Source organism: Clarias gariepinus, chromosome 27 (assembly GCF_024256425.1).
Source record: "Clarias gariepinus isolate MV-2021 ecotype Netherlands chromosome 27, CGAR_prim_01v2, whole genome shotgun sequence".
Classification (NCBI taxonomy): domain Eukaryota; kingdom Metazoa; phylum Chordata; class Actinopteri; order Siluriformes; family Clariidae; genus Clarias; species Clarias gariepinus.
This window is the reverse complement of record NC_071126.1, coordinates 17,641,089-17,656,737: the sequence shown is the minus strand read 5'-3', so window position 1 is coordinate 17,656,737 and position 15,649 is coordinate 17,641,089. Positions and strand designations below refer to the sequence as shown.

The 15,649-nt window shown below is 40.0% G+C and overlaps 2 protein-coding genes across 3 annotated transcripts in view; both read right to left on the bottom strand.

Moving 5' to 3' along the window:
* si:ch211-140l13.3 (centromere protein J) overlaps positions 1–15,090 on the bottom strand; it is a 41,685-nt gene extending 26,595 nt beyond the window's left edge. For both annotated transcript variants that reach the window (XR_008356579.1, XM_053488898.1), the window contains exons 1-2: positions 14,875–15,090; positions 13,609–13,687 (exon numbers count right to left, since the gene is read on the bottom strand). Coding sequence is in view for 1 of the 2 variants with exons in the window: in XM_053488898.1 (XP_053344873.1) it covers positions 13,609–13,687; positions 14,875–15,090 (295 nt within the window). In the remaining variant the exon portion in view is untranslated. The remainder of the gene's footprint in view (positions 1–13,608; positions 13,688–14,874) is intronic.
* LOC128514956 (uncharacterized) lies at positions 982–4,907 on the bottom strand. The gene is made up of 2 exons (XM_053488899.1): positions 4,867–4,907; positions 982–3,683 (listed from the first exon to the last, which is right to left on the bottom strand). Exon 2 carries the CDS (start codon positions 3,536–3,538, stop codon positions 1,808–1,810), a length of 1,731 nt encoding a protein of 576 aa, XP_053344874.1. The 5' UTR covers positions 3,539–3,683; positions 4,867–4,907; the 3' UTR covers positions 982–1,807.
* Positions 15,091–15,649: the final 559 nt, after the last annotated feature.

Sequence of the window (15,649 nt, the reverse complement as noted above, 5' to 3'; positions counted from 1 at the left end):
CTCTAACCTGAGGTGCTGTTAATTGGTCATTTTTCAGGCTGATAACTCTAAATGAACTTCTCGTCTGCGGCAGAGGTAGGTTTTGGTCTCGCCCTCCTGGGACGGCCTTCATGAGAGCCAGTTTCATTATGGTGCTTGACGGATTTTGCAAATGCACTTGACAATACTGTTCTTGCAAGAACTATTACAGAAAGGCTGACCTCTGTGTCTTAAAATAACAAATAACTGTTGTTTTTGTTGTCTGTTACGTAAATACCTAATTCCATATGTGTTATTTTATAGTTTTAAAATCCCCAGTATTGTTGTAGAATGTAGAAAATAAATCACTAAACAAAAACAAAGAAATGTGCTGAAGGGATTTTATCTATGTATTTTTATTAGCGATATGTTGGTATTTTACATTTCCAGTGAATATCTGATGCCATAATCTCACTGGCAAGACTTCATTGTGATGCCTTTTCCCACAAACTGCTTCTGTGTTGAGTAATTTACAACAAGCCTCTTCATGAAGGAAAAGCAAATTCAGTCCAGCAAGTTCTCACACGAGAACACGCTCTTATGCTCATACATAAATTAGATTCACACACACACACACACACACACACAGGTGAAGTCATGGATCTAATTCGTTTAAAAGTTTTTTATTAATTAGTTTAAAACTAGTGCAGCTACATAACACAAGTTTATATTAGCCTGCTAGGTTGAATCCATTATTGTTTCCCCCACAGTATATGGGGCTTAATAATGGATGCCCCATATACTGTAAACTGGTTTATTTATTTTTTATAAACCTGTGAAATCGCTGATTTAAGGAGACAACTTTTTCAACTTGGGAAAATCTTTAGAACGGAGTAAAAATGAGGCTCATGTGGAAATAAGTGATTATAGATGCAATACAACAATGAGTGGTACTTTGTTCTATGAATATTCCAGGACATGGAATGAAGCTGTAAAAGCGATATTTGCAGAAGATGGACGGTCTTGAGACCATGCCATGAGATACCGTGAATACTGTGAGAGAATACAGTATTACACTACTTTTTATTTTTCCTGTAAGATTATTATTATTTTTTTTTTTTACTGGAATACTAATGTTTGGAAATCAGAAATGTTCCTTTGTACTGACTTAATAATTGAGTCATAACATAAACATATATATAAACACAGGGTGCCTAAGACTTTTACACAGTGTCATAATCTAGTAAAATTAGCACATGATACAAGCTGTCATGATGTAAACATCTATAAACAGCAAGAGTTCGAGAAAACTGTTATTCTGTTATACAACACACACACGGCTTTAAATCTGTCATAAACTCTTCTTCTTAAAACACTGACAGCATTACTTAAATTATAGGTTGCGATAATAGTGTTGATTTATTACAAGATAAAGCTGGTTTTGATTTTAACACGTTATCTGTGTAAAACTGCTCCAGACAAATCAACTTTCAGCAAATCAAGACACTAAATGATACAAAATGTTACACAACCTGACAAAGATATTAAGTGTCACACTGATGAACTTAAAGTATGATTTATACAGGAGTTACACAAAGTGACAATCTTCCAGTGAAATGAATCAGTCAAAAAAGGAAAAACTGGTTGCTTGCTGTGTGTAAGGGCTACAAGAACAAGCCAAAGCCAGGAAAAGATCTTTCTCATCGGCTACATCAATTTACTCTTGTGGTGGATGTCCAACAAGTTTGTCCAAAGTCTGCAACTCCTGGAGTTGCTTAGTGTCTAATGGAACAAAAAACTATATTAAAACATTTGAGATTTACCTAAACACTATTCCGCTACTTTATTCCTAACTTTCTGAAGGTTGAGTGGTGGGCTTGAGCTTGCTGATGGAGACGCCGGAACATTCTCCTGCAGTTTCTTTTTTGAAGCATGTGGGGATCACCGACTGAGATAAAGAGATGTTGAATATCTCAGTGAACACAGGTGCTAGCTGGTCTGCGCAGGCTCTAAGAATACGGCCTGAGATGCCGTCTGGTCCTGCTGCTTTCCTGGTGTTCACTCTCTTGAAGGCTCTCCTCACGTCATGCTCTGTGATGATGAACGCGCTTCCGGTGCTGGCAGTGACTACCTGTCTGCAGCCCTTAGCGCCGCTAGCATTAGCATCGCTAGCTTCTTTAGCTGCAGCCTTGAAGCGAGCATAGAAAGTGTTCAGCTCATCTGCCAGAGTCACGTCTACGTTTATCATAACGGATGTTGGTGCTTTATAGTCAGTAATTGTCCTTAATCCCTGCCACAGGCTCCTAGAGTCACTCTGTTGGAGTTGTGACTCTAGTTTCCTCCCGTAGCGCTGCTTCGCCTCTTTCACCGCCTTCCGGACGCTGTATGACGCAGCCTTGTACGGTTCCATGTCCCCCGACGTGAGTCCCGTGTTGTAGGCAGCGGTGCGAGATTTCAGAGCGTCGCGGATGGTTTTATCCACCCACGGCTTCTGGTTGGGAAACGTTTTAATAGTCTTTTTTTCCACGGTATCATCCGCTAGTTTCCCAATGAATCCCACAACCGCTTCCGTAAACACGCTGACGTCACCATCGGAGCTGTTTCTGAACATGTCCCAGTCTGCGTCATCGAGTGCGTCCTGTAACGCGGCCATCGATTGGTCCGTCCAGCGCGCGACCTCCCTCTGAACCGGAACTTCCTGTTTCAGCCTTTGTTTGTATTTTGGCATGAGGAAGATGGCGGCGTGGTCGGATTTACCCAACGGAGGGCGAGATTGTGCCTTGTAGCCGTCCTTGACTGTGGTGTAGCAATGATCCAGTGTCCTTTCGCCCCTGGTGGGGCAGGTGATATGCTGATAAAAGTCCGGCGCTGCGCGTTTGAGGTTGGCACTATTAAAGTCCCCCGCCACAATAAGCGCAGCGTCCCGGTGTTGTGTTTGGTGCTGTGTGAGTGCCTCATGCAGCTCGCATAAGGCAGTGTCCATGTCCGCTTGTGGTGGAATATAAACGGCACTGATTATGACCGATGTAAACTCCCGAGGAAGGTAAAAAGGACGACACATGATGGACAGTAGCTCCAGATTTGGTGTGCAGGAGCGTGTGAGAGGAATAACGCTCGCGCTGTTGCACCAGCTGCTGTTCACCATTAAACACACGCCGCCTCCACTTGACTTCCCCGAGTCCCGTGTCCTGTCCATGCGGTGAACCGAGAAGAACTCGGCCGGCTGGATGGCGTGGTCCGGCACCGCTGGGTTCAGCCATGTCTCGGTGAAGCAGAGGAGATTGCAGTCCCGAATGTCTCTCTGGAACTTTATCCTGGCCCTGAGGTCATCGAGCTTGTTCTCCAGTGACTGGACGTTGGCGAGCAGGATGCTAGGCAGAGGTGTGCGGTGTGCACGGGCTCTCAGCCTGTTAATGACGCCGGCTCGTTTGCCTCGAGGCCGCCGCTTCGCGTCGCGTCCTTTGTTTTCCCTCAGGATCTCACTCGGCCAGCTCGGATCCGGAGTTAAAAACGTCGAATTGTAAGTACATTGTATACCAATAGAAACAAGAGTGTCTCTATCATACCTAATGTGCTCCATGGTGGTAATTTGACTGGTTTTAAAAAAACGGTAAAAACTAACTTAAAGAACAAAAACAAAGAAAAGGTGGTCGGAGCAGTCGTGACGGCAGCCGACCTCACCGGCGCCATCTTGAAGATTCTTGGTCTCCTGAGGTGGCATGCTTCTAAAAAGAACCCAGTTAAAGTAAATGTATATAATTACCAAGATGACTTTTCCACAAACAAACATATTGGTCTTTATTTGATGGACATTAAATATCTGTGAAATTGGAAGATATTGTTCGAAACCTGGAAAATATGATTTTCTTTTTCGGCTGCCCCTTTTTTCTTTCCAGCTACTGCATTCAAGGCCGTGGCTGGAGTCATAACAAACTCCCCGAAGACCAAGATAACGAGACGCTCTGGAATCCTACTCCCTCCCCCTTCAAGGACACCTGGCGCAGACTATTACGGGATGTTACAGGCTTACAAACTGATACGCACGCACTCACATAACAGCTACAGATAGACACTCTACCTTCCCCATATCCAACGACTTCGTGTGCTTATTCCCTTCAGTGTGGGCAGGCGGAATCGGGACCAGCGCTCTCTAGCTGCAGGGACTGGAGCTGTTTGCCTACATTGGACATTTCCTATCCCCTGTACCCTAATCGTTGCAATGTTTATGTCTTGTGTTTACATGTTTTTATGTGCTTGTTGCTGAGGTATTTTTGTACCCCTGATCGCACACTGCCCTTTTCGAAGGACAGTCTGGGAGGGGATTTTTTACCCTCGTTATCTTAATGTATCTATTTCTTATCTTCTATGATGGCGCCGGTTAGGTGGCTGCCGTTGCGACTCTGTGGTCGCACAAAATCATTTCACTGCATATTGTACTCTGTATGATGGTGTATGTGACAAATAAAATTTGAATTTTGAATTTGAATTTATAGAATATAATTAACGCCTCTAAAAAGTTACATGTTCTGGTAACTACTGATTAACACTGAACACTCTTTAATAAAACTACTGGTTTTCAAAACTTGGTCATGCAGTAACATTAACTGACTAACTTTTTTTTTTTTTTTTTAAGTAAGAAGTAACTTTATTTTAAACCACACTTGTTAACTTAGGACATGCCTAATAATAATACTGTAAATAGCTGACTGATTTTTTTTTTTCCATTAAAAAAATAATAATAATTTCAACCTCACAAGTGTTAGTTATCTAGACATGCTAATCCACATGCTAAACCACCCACAGGTAGCATTTACACAGAAGCTGTGTAAATTTCGGTCAAGTATACCACAGTTTATTTTATTTTATTTTTTTTTAACTACAGATTCGGCGCGAAAAAGTAAAACCCACCTTCACAGTCCGCTTTGTTTTCTTGGTCTTCTTCTTTCATTTTTTTCTGCGGCAGGCAAAGTAGGCGGTGCGCTACCGCCACCTAAAGGTCTGGATGAATGATGACAAAGCAGTTTTTGCTGACTTGACCCCGAGGCCTGGCGATGTCCTGCACGTGTCTCTAACACACTGGGCACTTAAACATTTGCAGGCTTGGAGCACGTGTGGGGGAAATTGTGGAAAATTATGTCTTTAATAGAATCTATATGTACTGTAGGATTAATTGGGTTGGCCATGAAAAAATGTTGAACATTTAGTCATAAATATATAATAAAAAATAGGTTTGGTCTTAAATAACACGTGTATAGAAATCACTGAACACAAACTGTTAGAATTATTTTATATATAAAGGAGTTATTTCTACTCTCTTGCTCTCTTCCTCATAGATCTGATATTAACGTGTTAAATCTTTCCTGTTGCTATCTTCCTGTCTCCTCTTGCATCTGCTCCTTAAGGTGTGAACGCTCCCACGCTCACCTTCCCATTCTCTCTTCATGTCTCTCTCCCCCTCTCTCTCTCTCTCCCCCTCTGTCTCCTTCCCCCTCTCCCCCTAACTCGAGCCAACATCTTGTGATCTGTCTCTGGACGGACACCTCTCTATCTTCCTCTCCTTTGATTCTTCAGGATCTCACCAGGACATTTACAATGGTTCATGTTCTTTGTAGTAACATATGTTTATGGCACAGGCGTTTGGTCAAACATATATAAACCCCATCTTTTGCTGTTAATAAACAGAGACCTTTCTGACAGACAACGTGTGTGTGTGTGTTTGACTGAGTCTCTCCTGGCGCCAGAGAAGCTTACCGAAGCACAGCGGACAGACCGAGCAACTCGCCTCTCCTACTACGTAACTTTAGAAAAACTTTACAATCTGGGGGCTCGTCTAACCTTTTCTCTCCAGGAAGGTAAGTTAAGCATTATTTTTGCTATTGTACTTCCTTCCTTGGTCAGAAAAGTTTTTGAACCAATAGTTCATTTTACGTAGTTAATTGGCGTATATTTGGGGTATATTTTGGAAAAAAGATACTTTATGCGTGTTAATTTGTTTTTGTCTCGCATTGTTTTTGGCATTACTCGCGTTGATTTATTGATTTAAATTACAGCGGCTGTAGCGATTGTGGTTAATTGAAAGCTATAAATAAAACTAGGTGTTTAACTGAAACTGAACCGGTGTTGTTAGCAGTAAGCTAAAAACATACACAGCGCTGTCGTCGCGAGTACCTACGTCATCAAAACCGCGTCCCGTTAGAGGAGACGCGCTACTTCGGGTGTGTTTTAAAAAGTTCTACGTTCACTAACTTTTGTTGTTGACGTAATTTATGCATTACAATATTAGTAATTTAGTGAGGCATTTGTAGCGTGCACTTTGTGTATAAGCTGGCCCTGGCGTAGAGGCGCGTGGCTAGAAAATAAATAAATTAATTGGTTATAGCCATATTCCTTAGAGTGTTCTTTGGAACAGGGAGCGGCGTGCAGTTGCAGTTATACACGTGGGAGGTGCATGAGTTTTATTGTCTCCCTGACGTAGAGGCGTGTGGACTCAGCCCGGCGCACCTGAGGTTCATTTTTCTGAGAGTGTTCTCAGAAACAGGGTAGATTGGCCGAATGCCTTATTAATTCACTATATTGGTATTTGATAAATGTGTGAATAATCTCCAAAGGTGTAGAGGCACGTGAGATTTGAAATAGAATCCATATTCCTGATAGTGTATCAGGAACGCGGAGATATTGCACATTTTGATATTACACTTATAAATTACAGTATTCTTCAGTTTTAAATAGATCCTGATACACTCTGTTCGAACGTCACACCACCCGTAATTAAAAAAAAAAAAAAAAAAGCTTAAAGTGTCCGCTTAACTTCGATAAGCTTGGTTTGTTTACTAACTGTAACTTACTAACAAAATGGGTAATGGTCGTTCCAAACAGTCTCTTACTCCTAATGATTGGATGTATAATTAAGGATTTGGATTTTTATTCAACCTTTTGTGTCACCTATTCGACAGGAGTAGGTTTTAGGAATTAAACTATATTAAAATTTTTTAAAACTGCATGGTTTTTACACAGGGACTTTCTTTATTAATAATATAGACTGTAATTCTGCTAAATCTTTAAAATTTCTCTAGCAGGGACCGGACACTAACCTGCCATACAACTCATGGGTAGGATGGTATGTGATCTGGATGTTAAAAGCAATTTTATTGCCTCGCTCAGAGGAAAATCTAATCACACGTTACCTACAATAAGTGCTAATGGTTCAAAGAAACCTGTTAAATGCCACACTATTATATGCAAACGCTGTAATAAACTAGGGCACTGGGAACGGCAATGCAAACAAACAATATGCAATTATTGCAAGGCAGAAGGACATTGGGCACGTGACTGTAGACAAAAAAAGAACGATATGGAAAATGGGTATGTCTCTTCTACTTCACAGGCTCACCAAATGCATCAGACCACCCCATCAGGTACTATAAGCCGAACCAGGCCTACACATGTTAAAACACAATGGGAATTTCGCCCATAGGGCTGCCCACAGAGCAAGAACCCCACAGTGAGTATGTTGACCTTGGTACTGAATAAGGATCCACAAAACCTACCCATTTTAATGTTAAATGTTAATGGTACTCCTTATCCTTTTATGGTAGATACTGGAGCTACATGCTCTTCTTTTGGTGGTTCTCAGTACCGTGGACCTGTTTCAGCATCGACTATCAGCTCTGTAGGGATTGATGGGGTCCCAATTTCATGCCCTAAAACTTTTCAACTTCCTGTAACTAGCCCAGATGATCCAAATTTGCATTTCCGTCATCGATTTGTTGTGATACCCTCATCTCCGTTCAATTTACTAGGCCGAGATGTACTGTCTAAATTAGGCTGTTCTATATCTTTTGCAGAGGGCAAAACTGTTTTAAAGACCCCTAATAATCTGACTATGTTCTCTGATGTGACCCCACAGGTTGATTCTACTGGTGAATCTATTGTCATCCCATCCTACTTGTCTTCTGTACCTCCGAGGTTGTGGTCGACTCATGCTAATGAAGTGGGCACAGTTTGCACTACACCATACACAGCAAGACTTAAAACACTGACACTTGTGTATTGTAAACAATACCCTCTTTCACCAGACAAAGAGGCTGGCATTGAGAAAGTGATTTTGTCATTAATACAACAAGGTGTCCTAGTTCCTACCCAATCTCCATACAATACACCTGTTGATCCTATACAAAAGGCAGGTGGAAAAGAATGGAGATTTACCCAAGATTTGCGCAAAATTAATGATATTGTAATTCCTGCCAGTCCTATTGTTCCAGACATCCCATCCATCTTGACGTAAATACCTCCAAATCATTCATATTTTACAGTAGTTGATTTGTGTTCTGCCTTTTTCAGTGTCCCTGTCAGTGAGCAGACGCAGCCTATATTCGCTTTCACCTTCAAAAACCAACAACTGACCTGGACTCGTCTTCCTCAAGGGTTATAGACTCTCCAGCTGTGTTCTCCTCTGTTGTAAGAGATGCCATGGCTTTCCTGACCCTGCCTGAGAACGTCCGCCTTCTGTTATACGCGGACGACATCCTCCTCTCAGCTGAAACTAAGGACTTATCTCGCAAACATTCACTGCGCATGCTGACACATCTGGCTGATGTTGGATTCAAGGCTTCACTCACTAAGCTTCAATTGTGCTTACTGCAGGTCTCCTATCTGGGATTCACAATCGCCCAGGGACAAAGAACATTATCTGCTGATCGCATTCAATCTGTTGTCGAGATTCGTCCACCTGCCACGAAGCAAGCAATGATGAGCTTTCTTGGACTTATAAACTATTGTAGGCAGTTCATTCCTGACTGTTCCTACTATGACAAGATATTGCGACAGTCATGCTCCTCCACTCAACCAGACAAAATCACATGGACATCTGAGATGAAGGACTCTTTTTGTTACCTCAAGCAATCTCTAAGTTCAGCTCCGGCATTGGGTCTACCTGATTATGGCAAGCCATTTCACCTGTATGTCTCTGAAGGCGGGGGAGTCGCAGCGGGGGTCTTGGCCCAAGATCACGGCGGGTCTTATCGGCCAGTTGCATACTTATCTAAAACCCTGGATCCTGTAGCATCAGGACTTCCTGCTTGTCTGCGAGCGGTGGCTGCCTCTGCTCTCATTGTCACGGATGCTGAAAAAAATTGTTCTCTCGTACCCCTTAGTATTACACTCTTCTCACCAAGTTATAACGATCCTTAATAATATTCAAACACAGCACATGACAGCTCAACGTCGTTCAGGATACGAAGCTATTCTTGGTGCCACACATAATCTAACTATTAAACCAATATCAACACCCAACACTCCGGCTGTACTCTTACACCGCCTCATGACACTCTGTGGCCCCGATCAGACCCAACCAGACTGGGCTGATCATGACTGTTTGCATGAGATCACCACTACCTCGGCAGTACGCTCCGATTTATCTACCACTCCTTTAGAGCATGGCACCCATATTTATGTTGATGGCTCTTGTTCGAGGCCTAATGATAATGTGACATATTGCGGCTATTCTATCTGTCGACTGCCCAATATTGTATTAGAAGCTTATTCGTTGCCCTTTCTTTCAGCGCAAGCTGCTAAACTTACCGCTCTTACTCGTGCATGCCTACTATTTAAAAATCAACCTGTTACTATCTTTACAGATTCACGTTATGCTTATGGTGTCGCACACGATTTCGGAAGGATTTGGGCTTCGCGAGGTTTTAAATCAGCCGATGGAAAGCCTATTTCACATGCTACTCTTGTAACTGATCTTTTACAAGCTAGTTTGCTTCCCTCACAATTGGCTATAGTGAAGGTCAAAGGTCATGCATCTGGTGACTCTGAAGAGGTTTTGGGTAACTGTTTAGCTGATGAAGTTGCCAAATGGGCCGCTAAAGAAGCACCTTTGTCCCCACAGGTTTGTAGGGATACAGTATTCTCTCTGACGTCCCATGTCTCCGTCCCAAGTTTGTCATCTGACATTGACATAGCCTTCTTGCAAACCCATTCATCACTCGAAGATCTACATTTTTGGTCCTCCCGTAAGTGTTCACCTGGCAGCGATATGCTAATTCGGGATGAGACTGGCCGTATAGCTCTTCCAGCATCTGTCCTCCCGTTATTAGTGCGACATTTTCATGGTATTTCACATGTCGCAAAACGGGGGGTAATCCGTATGATCGAGGACAGATTCTGCATTCGCAATATCAAACAGGCTACACTTGTTCTATTAGATTCCTGTTTGATCTGTGCTCGCACCATTTCAATGTTTACAAATTGACTTTACACACATGCCACCTGTCAGAAATCTTAAATACATGCTTGTAATTGTGGACAGATTTTCTAAATGGGTAGAAGCATTTCCATGCTCAAAAGAAAATGCAACAATAGTAGTTAAAATTCTGGCTAAAGAAATCATTCCTAGATATGGTATTCCAACATCTATTGACAGTGATAATGGCACGCCCTTCGTCTCCAAAGTGACACAAAAATTATGTAAATTTTTAAGCATTGATTGGAAATTTCACATCCCCTACCATCCCCAAAGTTCTGGTGTGGTAGAAAGGATGAACAGAACAATCAAAGATAGGTTGACCAAAGCCATGATGGATACAGGTAAGAACTGGGTTGACCTGTTACCTTCTGTGCTTTGTGAAATTAGAATGACACCCAATTCTACAACCAAACTTTCACCATTTGAGATTATAATGGGACGACCATTCCCCACCCCCTGGGTAAAAGGTAACCCCAGTGTTTCCCTTACAGGTGATCTGGACGTGATTGTCGGCGATTACACGCAAGCACTCATTGAAAAACTGAACAGTGTTTATCGTAATGTCTCTGCTTCTCTCCCTCTGCCTACAGACAAGCCTACTCATTCTTTCATCCCAGGTGATACAGTGCTGGTGAAAAGTTTAAATCCCAGGAAGGTGGGGGACGCTGCCTACAGTACACCTACAACTGTAATTGCAGTGACTCGCACAGCTGTTCTCACAGGTTCACAGCCACAGTGGATTCACGCCAGCCGTGTGAAGAATGCACCGCAGACGACTCTGACTGCTTGAGATAATCGACCACTACTTCACAAGATCTCCTAGCCCGCACCGAGGGGCTAGTGGAGCGACACACGTCCTGAAGACACCTCAAAAGGGGGCTCTCGTTGCTTCTCACCTTTTTCACATACACATATAGGTTCAACTTTGTATTAGCTCTTTTTCCACATTTTATTTTATTTTGTGCCAACGCCTGATGACCTATGTACTGTTAATTTCATTTCTAATTGTGATTCTAGAAGTGATTTAATCCTGATCTTCTCTATAACTGTTGTATCTATTCTATCTATTCTCTTTATCATCCTTCTTATCATCTTTGCTGACTTTACTAATTATGAATCTCTGCTTCTTCACGTTAATATCTCTTGCTATGTTAACTAATTGACATTCACAAATTCTTTTAGAATTTAAGGGGGCAACTGTTAGAATTATTTTATATATAAAGGAGTTATTTCTACTCTCTTGCTCTCTTCCTCATAGATCTGATATTAACGTGTTAAATCTTTCCTGTTGCTATCTTCCTGTCTCCTCTTGCATCTGCTCCTTAAGGTGTGAACGCTCCCACGCTCACCTTCCCATTCTCTCTTCATGTCTCTCTCCCCCTCTCTCTCTCTCTCCCCCTCTGTCTCCTTCCCCCTCTCCCCCTAACTCGAGCCAACATCTTGTGATCTGTCTCTGGACGGACACCTCTCTATCTTCCTCTCCTTTGATTCTTCAGGATCTCACCAGGACATTTACAATGGTTCATGTTCTTTGTAGTAACATATGTTTATGGCACAGGCGTTTGGTCAAACATATATAAACCCCATCTTTTGCTGTTAATAAACAGAGACCTTTCTGACAGACAACGTGTGTGTGTGTGTTTGACTGAGTCTCTCCTGGCGCCAGAGAAGCTTACCGAAGCACAGCGGACAGACCGAGCAACTCGCCTCTCCTACTACGTAACTTTAGAAAAACTTTACACAAACATTATCTCATTGCTTCACTTCTCGAAAAAAAAAAAAATCTGTATATTGTATTTTAGTATTTATTGGTGATGACATTTGTACAGAATGTAAAGTAAGTTTGCCATTTGTCATTTTAATTTCAATAAATTCATTAAGGTGTACACATTTGTAGAAGGTGATCCATGTTGATTAACTAGGGACACCTGGGTGTACTGTATAATAATATAACTGGTGGTGGGAGTTTTTTTTTTTTAATAAACAAGCTAGATTTTAAAACAAAACATTTATCTAATAAAAAGTAATTTTGTAATTGACTTTAGTTGTTACCAACCGACAATCTACATATCTTCATTTCAGAGATCCAACCTACTAACCCTGCCCTCCTTCTACCCGTATGAGAGTAAGATGAAGTATATAAAAAAGTACTAAACACTCTTTAGTGTAGATGACACCCCCAAGCATTTTTAGCCATTCTTTGCATTATGTTTTAATAAATATATTGTATATGATTTAGGATTATGCAATATAGAGTGACATTTTTTCAGCAGAATATATCTTCAATATAAAGAACTCGATTTTATTTAATTTTTAACTTACTATACTGTACACAGATGACTAAGCAAACATTTTAAAAAGGATCATATCAGAAAACCCAAATGCACAGTTTACAAGTACTGTAGGCCTATACTTTATGTGTGAGAAACACTGCTTTGGGAAAACAGAAAATATGTGGGTCGCACATGAGACAAATATGAACTATCTCTGAGATCTACAGGTAATGAGACACATTTGAGACACCTTTGAGAAGATGCAGAAAAAAACTAAATCTCATTCAAGTCTTAAACACGGCTCATTTCTGTCTAAGAGACAAAGAAGAGATTAACATGAGATCTCATCTTGGAGTTTCTTTACTGTACAATGTCTGGGGTCATGACATGAGTCTTGTGTTTAATAATTATATCTTTTAATATACTTTCACTGCTTTTGTATTTGTGTCTGCGTTTACTTCACCTCTCAGACTGCAGTGCTACTGTAAGACATGTCTGTTCGCACCGCACCTAGCGCTTACTACACAGCATCTGTAATCAACCTTGAACACACATGATTTTGTCTCCTTTAATGTTTTAAAAGCACTAAATAAGCGAGTTACAGCTAATTAGTTCAATTAGTTAGAGTTGATTTTTTTTCATGTGCAGCTAGAAAATAGTTAACCCTGTAGTTAAGCAGAGTGACTTCTACCCCTGCAAATTTAATTATAATTTAACTTAATTAATAAAATATTGATCAGTTATTCTGTTTATACAGTAGTGATAGTTCATGCTGTGGAATGTTTGTGAAAAACGAGAGTTACAAAGCGCTGACACTGGAGACTCCTTCCATACACGGTACCTACACGTCTCCTTACAGTAAACTTCACTAGAGTTGTTTGTTGGAGCTGTTGTTATGGGAAAATAATCAATAAATTCTGACCAATCAGGATAAAGATAAATCAAGAAACGGGGACAATAATTCCATACTGAAATGGGCATGCAGTAAATATTCCAAAAGACCAGAGTTAGTATGGGCAGTTAGGGTTATGGTTAATTAACATTTCCAGATCAACAATAAAATGTTTCATAAGTTCTTCTAACACTTATTCGTAAAGATGACGTGCTGGGTAATTTTTTTGGACTTACCTGGGCTCAGGAAGTTCAGCAGTGCATTCTGTTCAGAAAGAGCTTTCTTGAGCTGCTTCACCTGCAGCTGTAAGAGCTGCTAAACACACACACACACACACATAGTAAAATTAACTAACAAAAGCACAAGTCTTCCAAAAAATTAACTTTTTAAAGAAAAGCTTCAAGACCCCTTGTAATCTAAAATAATGTAGAGTTACTGAGTAAATTGCAGCATGGGGCTGTGCAGTTATTTAATCATAAACAGCTGCAATGTATTACAGGTAATATAGGAATAGTCAGGAATTTAAGTATAGTTTGTTAATAATATCCCTTTTTACATGCGTCAAACTGTGGACGCATCTTAAATCAGATGCTTTTTAGTACTTAGATATCTGCTTGAAGTTTAACCTGCACCATAAGTGAAATCAACATGTTGCGTAAAAGCGTTGTTATGAACAGTTATGTGACGGATTTAATAATCTACTTTTAAAAAGCTACTAATAAGCTAGCCGATGTGGTGTAAATGAATTTTATTGCACTGGAGTTGTATAATGTAATCTTTATCCGATGTACTTTTTCGATTTCTCATCTGTGTTTCTCAGATTATCGAACAGGGAGTGTATTTGACTGACGATTAAAAAAGTACAACTTAGGGTAAACAAGGTGTTAGATAACCAACCTTACAGCATTTATTTGTATTAATAAGTTATGCAGAGAGTTCTGCCGTACAGAAAAACAGGCAGACATGGATCTTGGCTTCAACCTGAAATAATATATCACTGAGTACATTAAAGCTCATTTTTAGTTTTAATCATTTAACTATTTTAAACTCTTTTCCCGTGTTCTCATGGGCACTTACACTAGTAAAAATAAATAATAGAATGAAAGGTAATTTTAACTAATCTAATCTAAAAGTAAACTTCAACACAGGATCCTGTTATGAGGACTTAAGAACAAGCCAACACCATGACATGAAGCAGTATTGTAGAAGGTTCAGAACACACAATTATTATCCTTCTGTGGGTGACCTTTTAAAATATGGAGCATTAGGGTAATTTATTGATTATTACTATATTCTTCCTATTGTATCATAATTATTTTAATATTACATGAAGTGCTATATTATATTGTGCTTTGCTTAGAATAATAAAAATAATTTAAAGACCCATTGATCACATAGGCTAAAAAAAAACAAAACAATATATATATATATATATATATACTCATTGGTAATGTAGTGATATGAAGCTGTGTAAAACTTATGTGTATTATGCAGCTCCTGACCTCTTGGGCCGCGCTGTGGATGTGTGGATGTTGGTGGTTAGGTTGGTTTGGGTGAGACTGCAGCTCCCCCTGAAGGACTCTCTGACCCTCAGCAGCAAGAGGAAGCTGCTGCTGCTTTATCTTCTCCTCACTGACAGAAAGCCCATTCGAGTCGGGATTCCTCTCAGGGTCGGCTCCTGAAGAACTTCTCCCTGATGGAGGGACTTTCGCCCACATTGGCCTGAAGAAACCAATTTAAAAAAATGTTTAGGAGGATTAAAAAAAAGGTAAAATAGAAAGAAAGAAAGAAAGAAAGAAAGAAGTCATGGTGTATAATAAAACACAAAGGAAGAAATTGTGTTAAAAAAAAGAAAGATCAAAAGATAGAAAGAGGAAAGACAGAAAAGGAAAGAAAGAAAAAAAGAAAGAGAAAAAGTTATCAATACCAGGATATGGGAATGATGTCGCAAAAATGTAGAACTCTTAAAATAAACTCATTATTATTATTATTATTATTATTATTATTATTATTATTATTTTATAATTATTATTATTTTGGCCATAGAAACAACAAAAAAACAACCATAAAATGTATATCTGTGCTATTTCTTTGCCTACGTGACTCATTTAAAAAATATCTACAGTATATATAATAATATATAATAGTACAAACAGTATATACAGTATAAGGATAAAACAGTATATATAATATATAATAGTATATATATATATTGCTGAGTCATGTTTGTACAGTTGATTCAAATGAAATAAAATTCAGTTCATCATTTTGTACTAT

Coding starts and splice junctions, on each gene's coding strand:
- LOC128514956 (XM_053488899.1), bottom strand. CDS start 3,538: ATGGAGCACATTAGGTATGATAGAGACACTCTTGTTTCTATTGGTATA.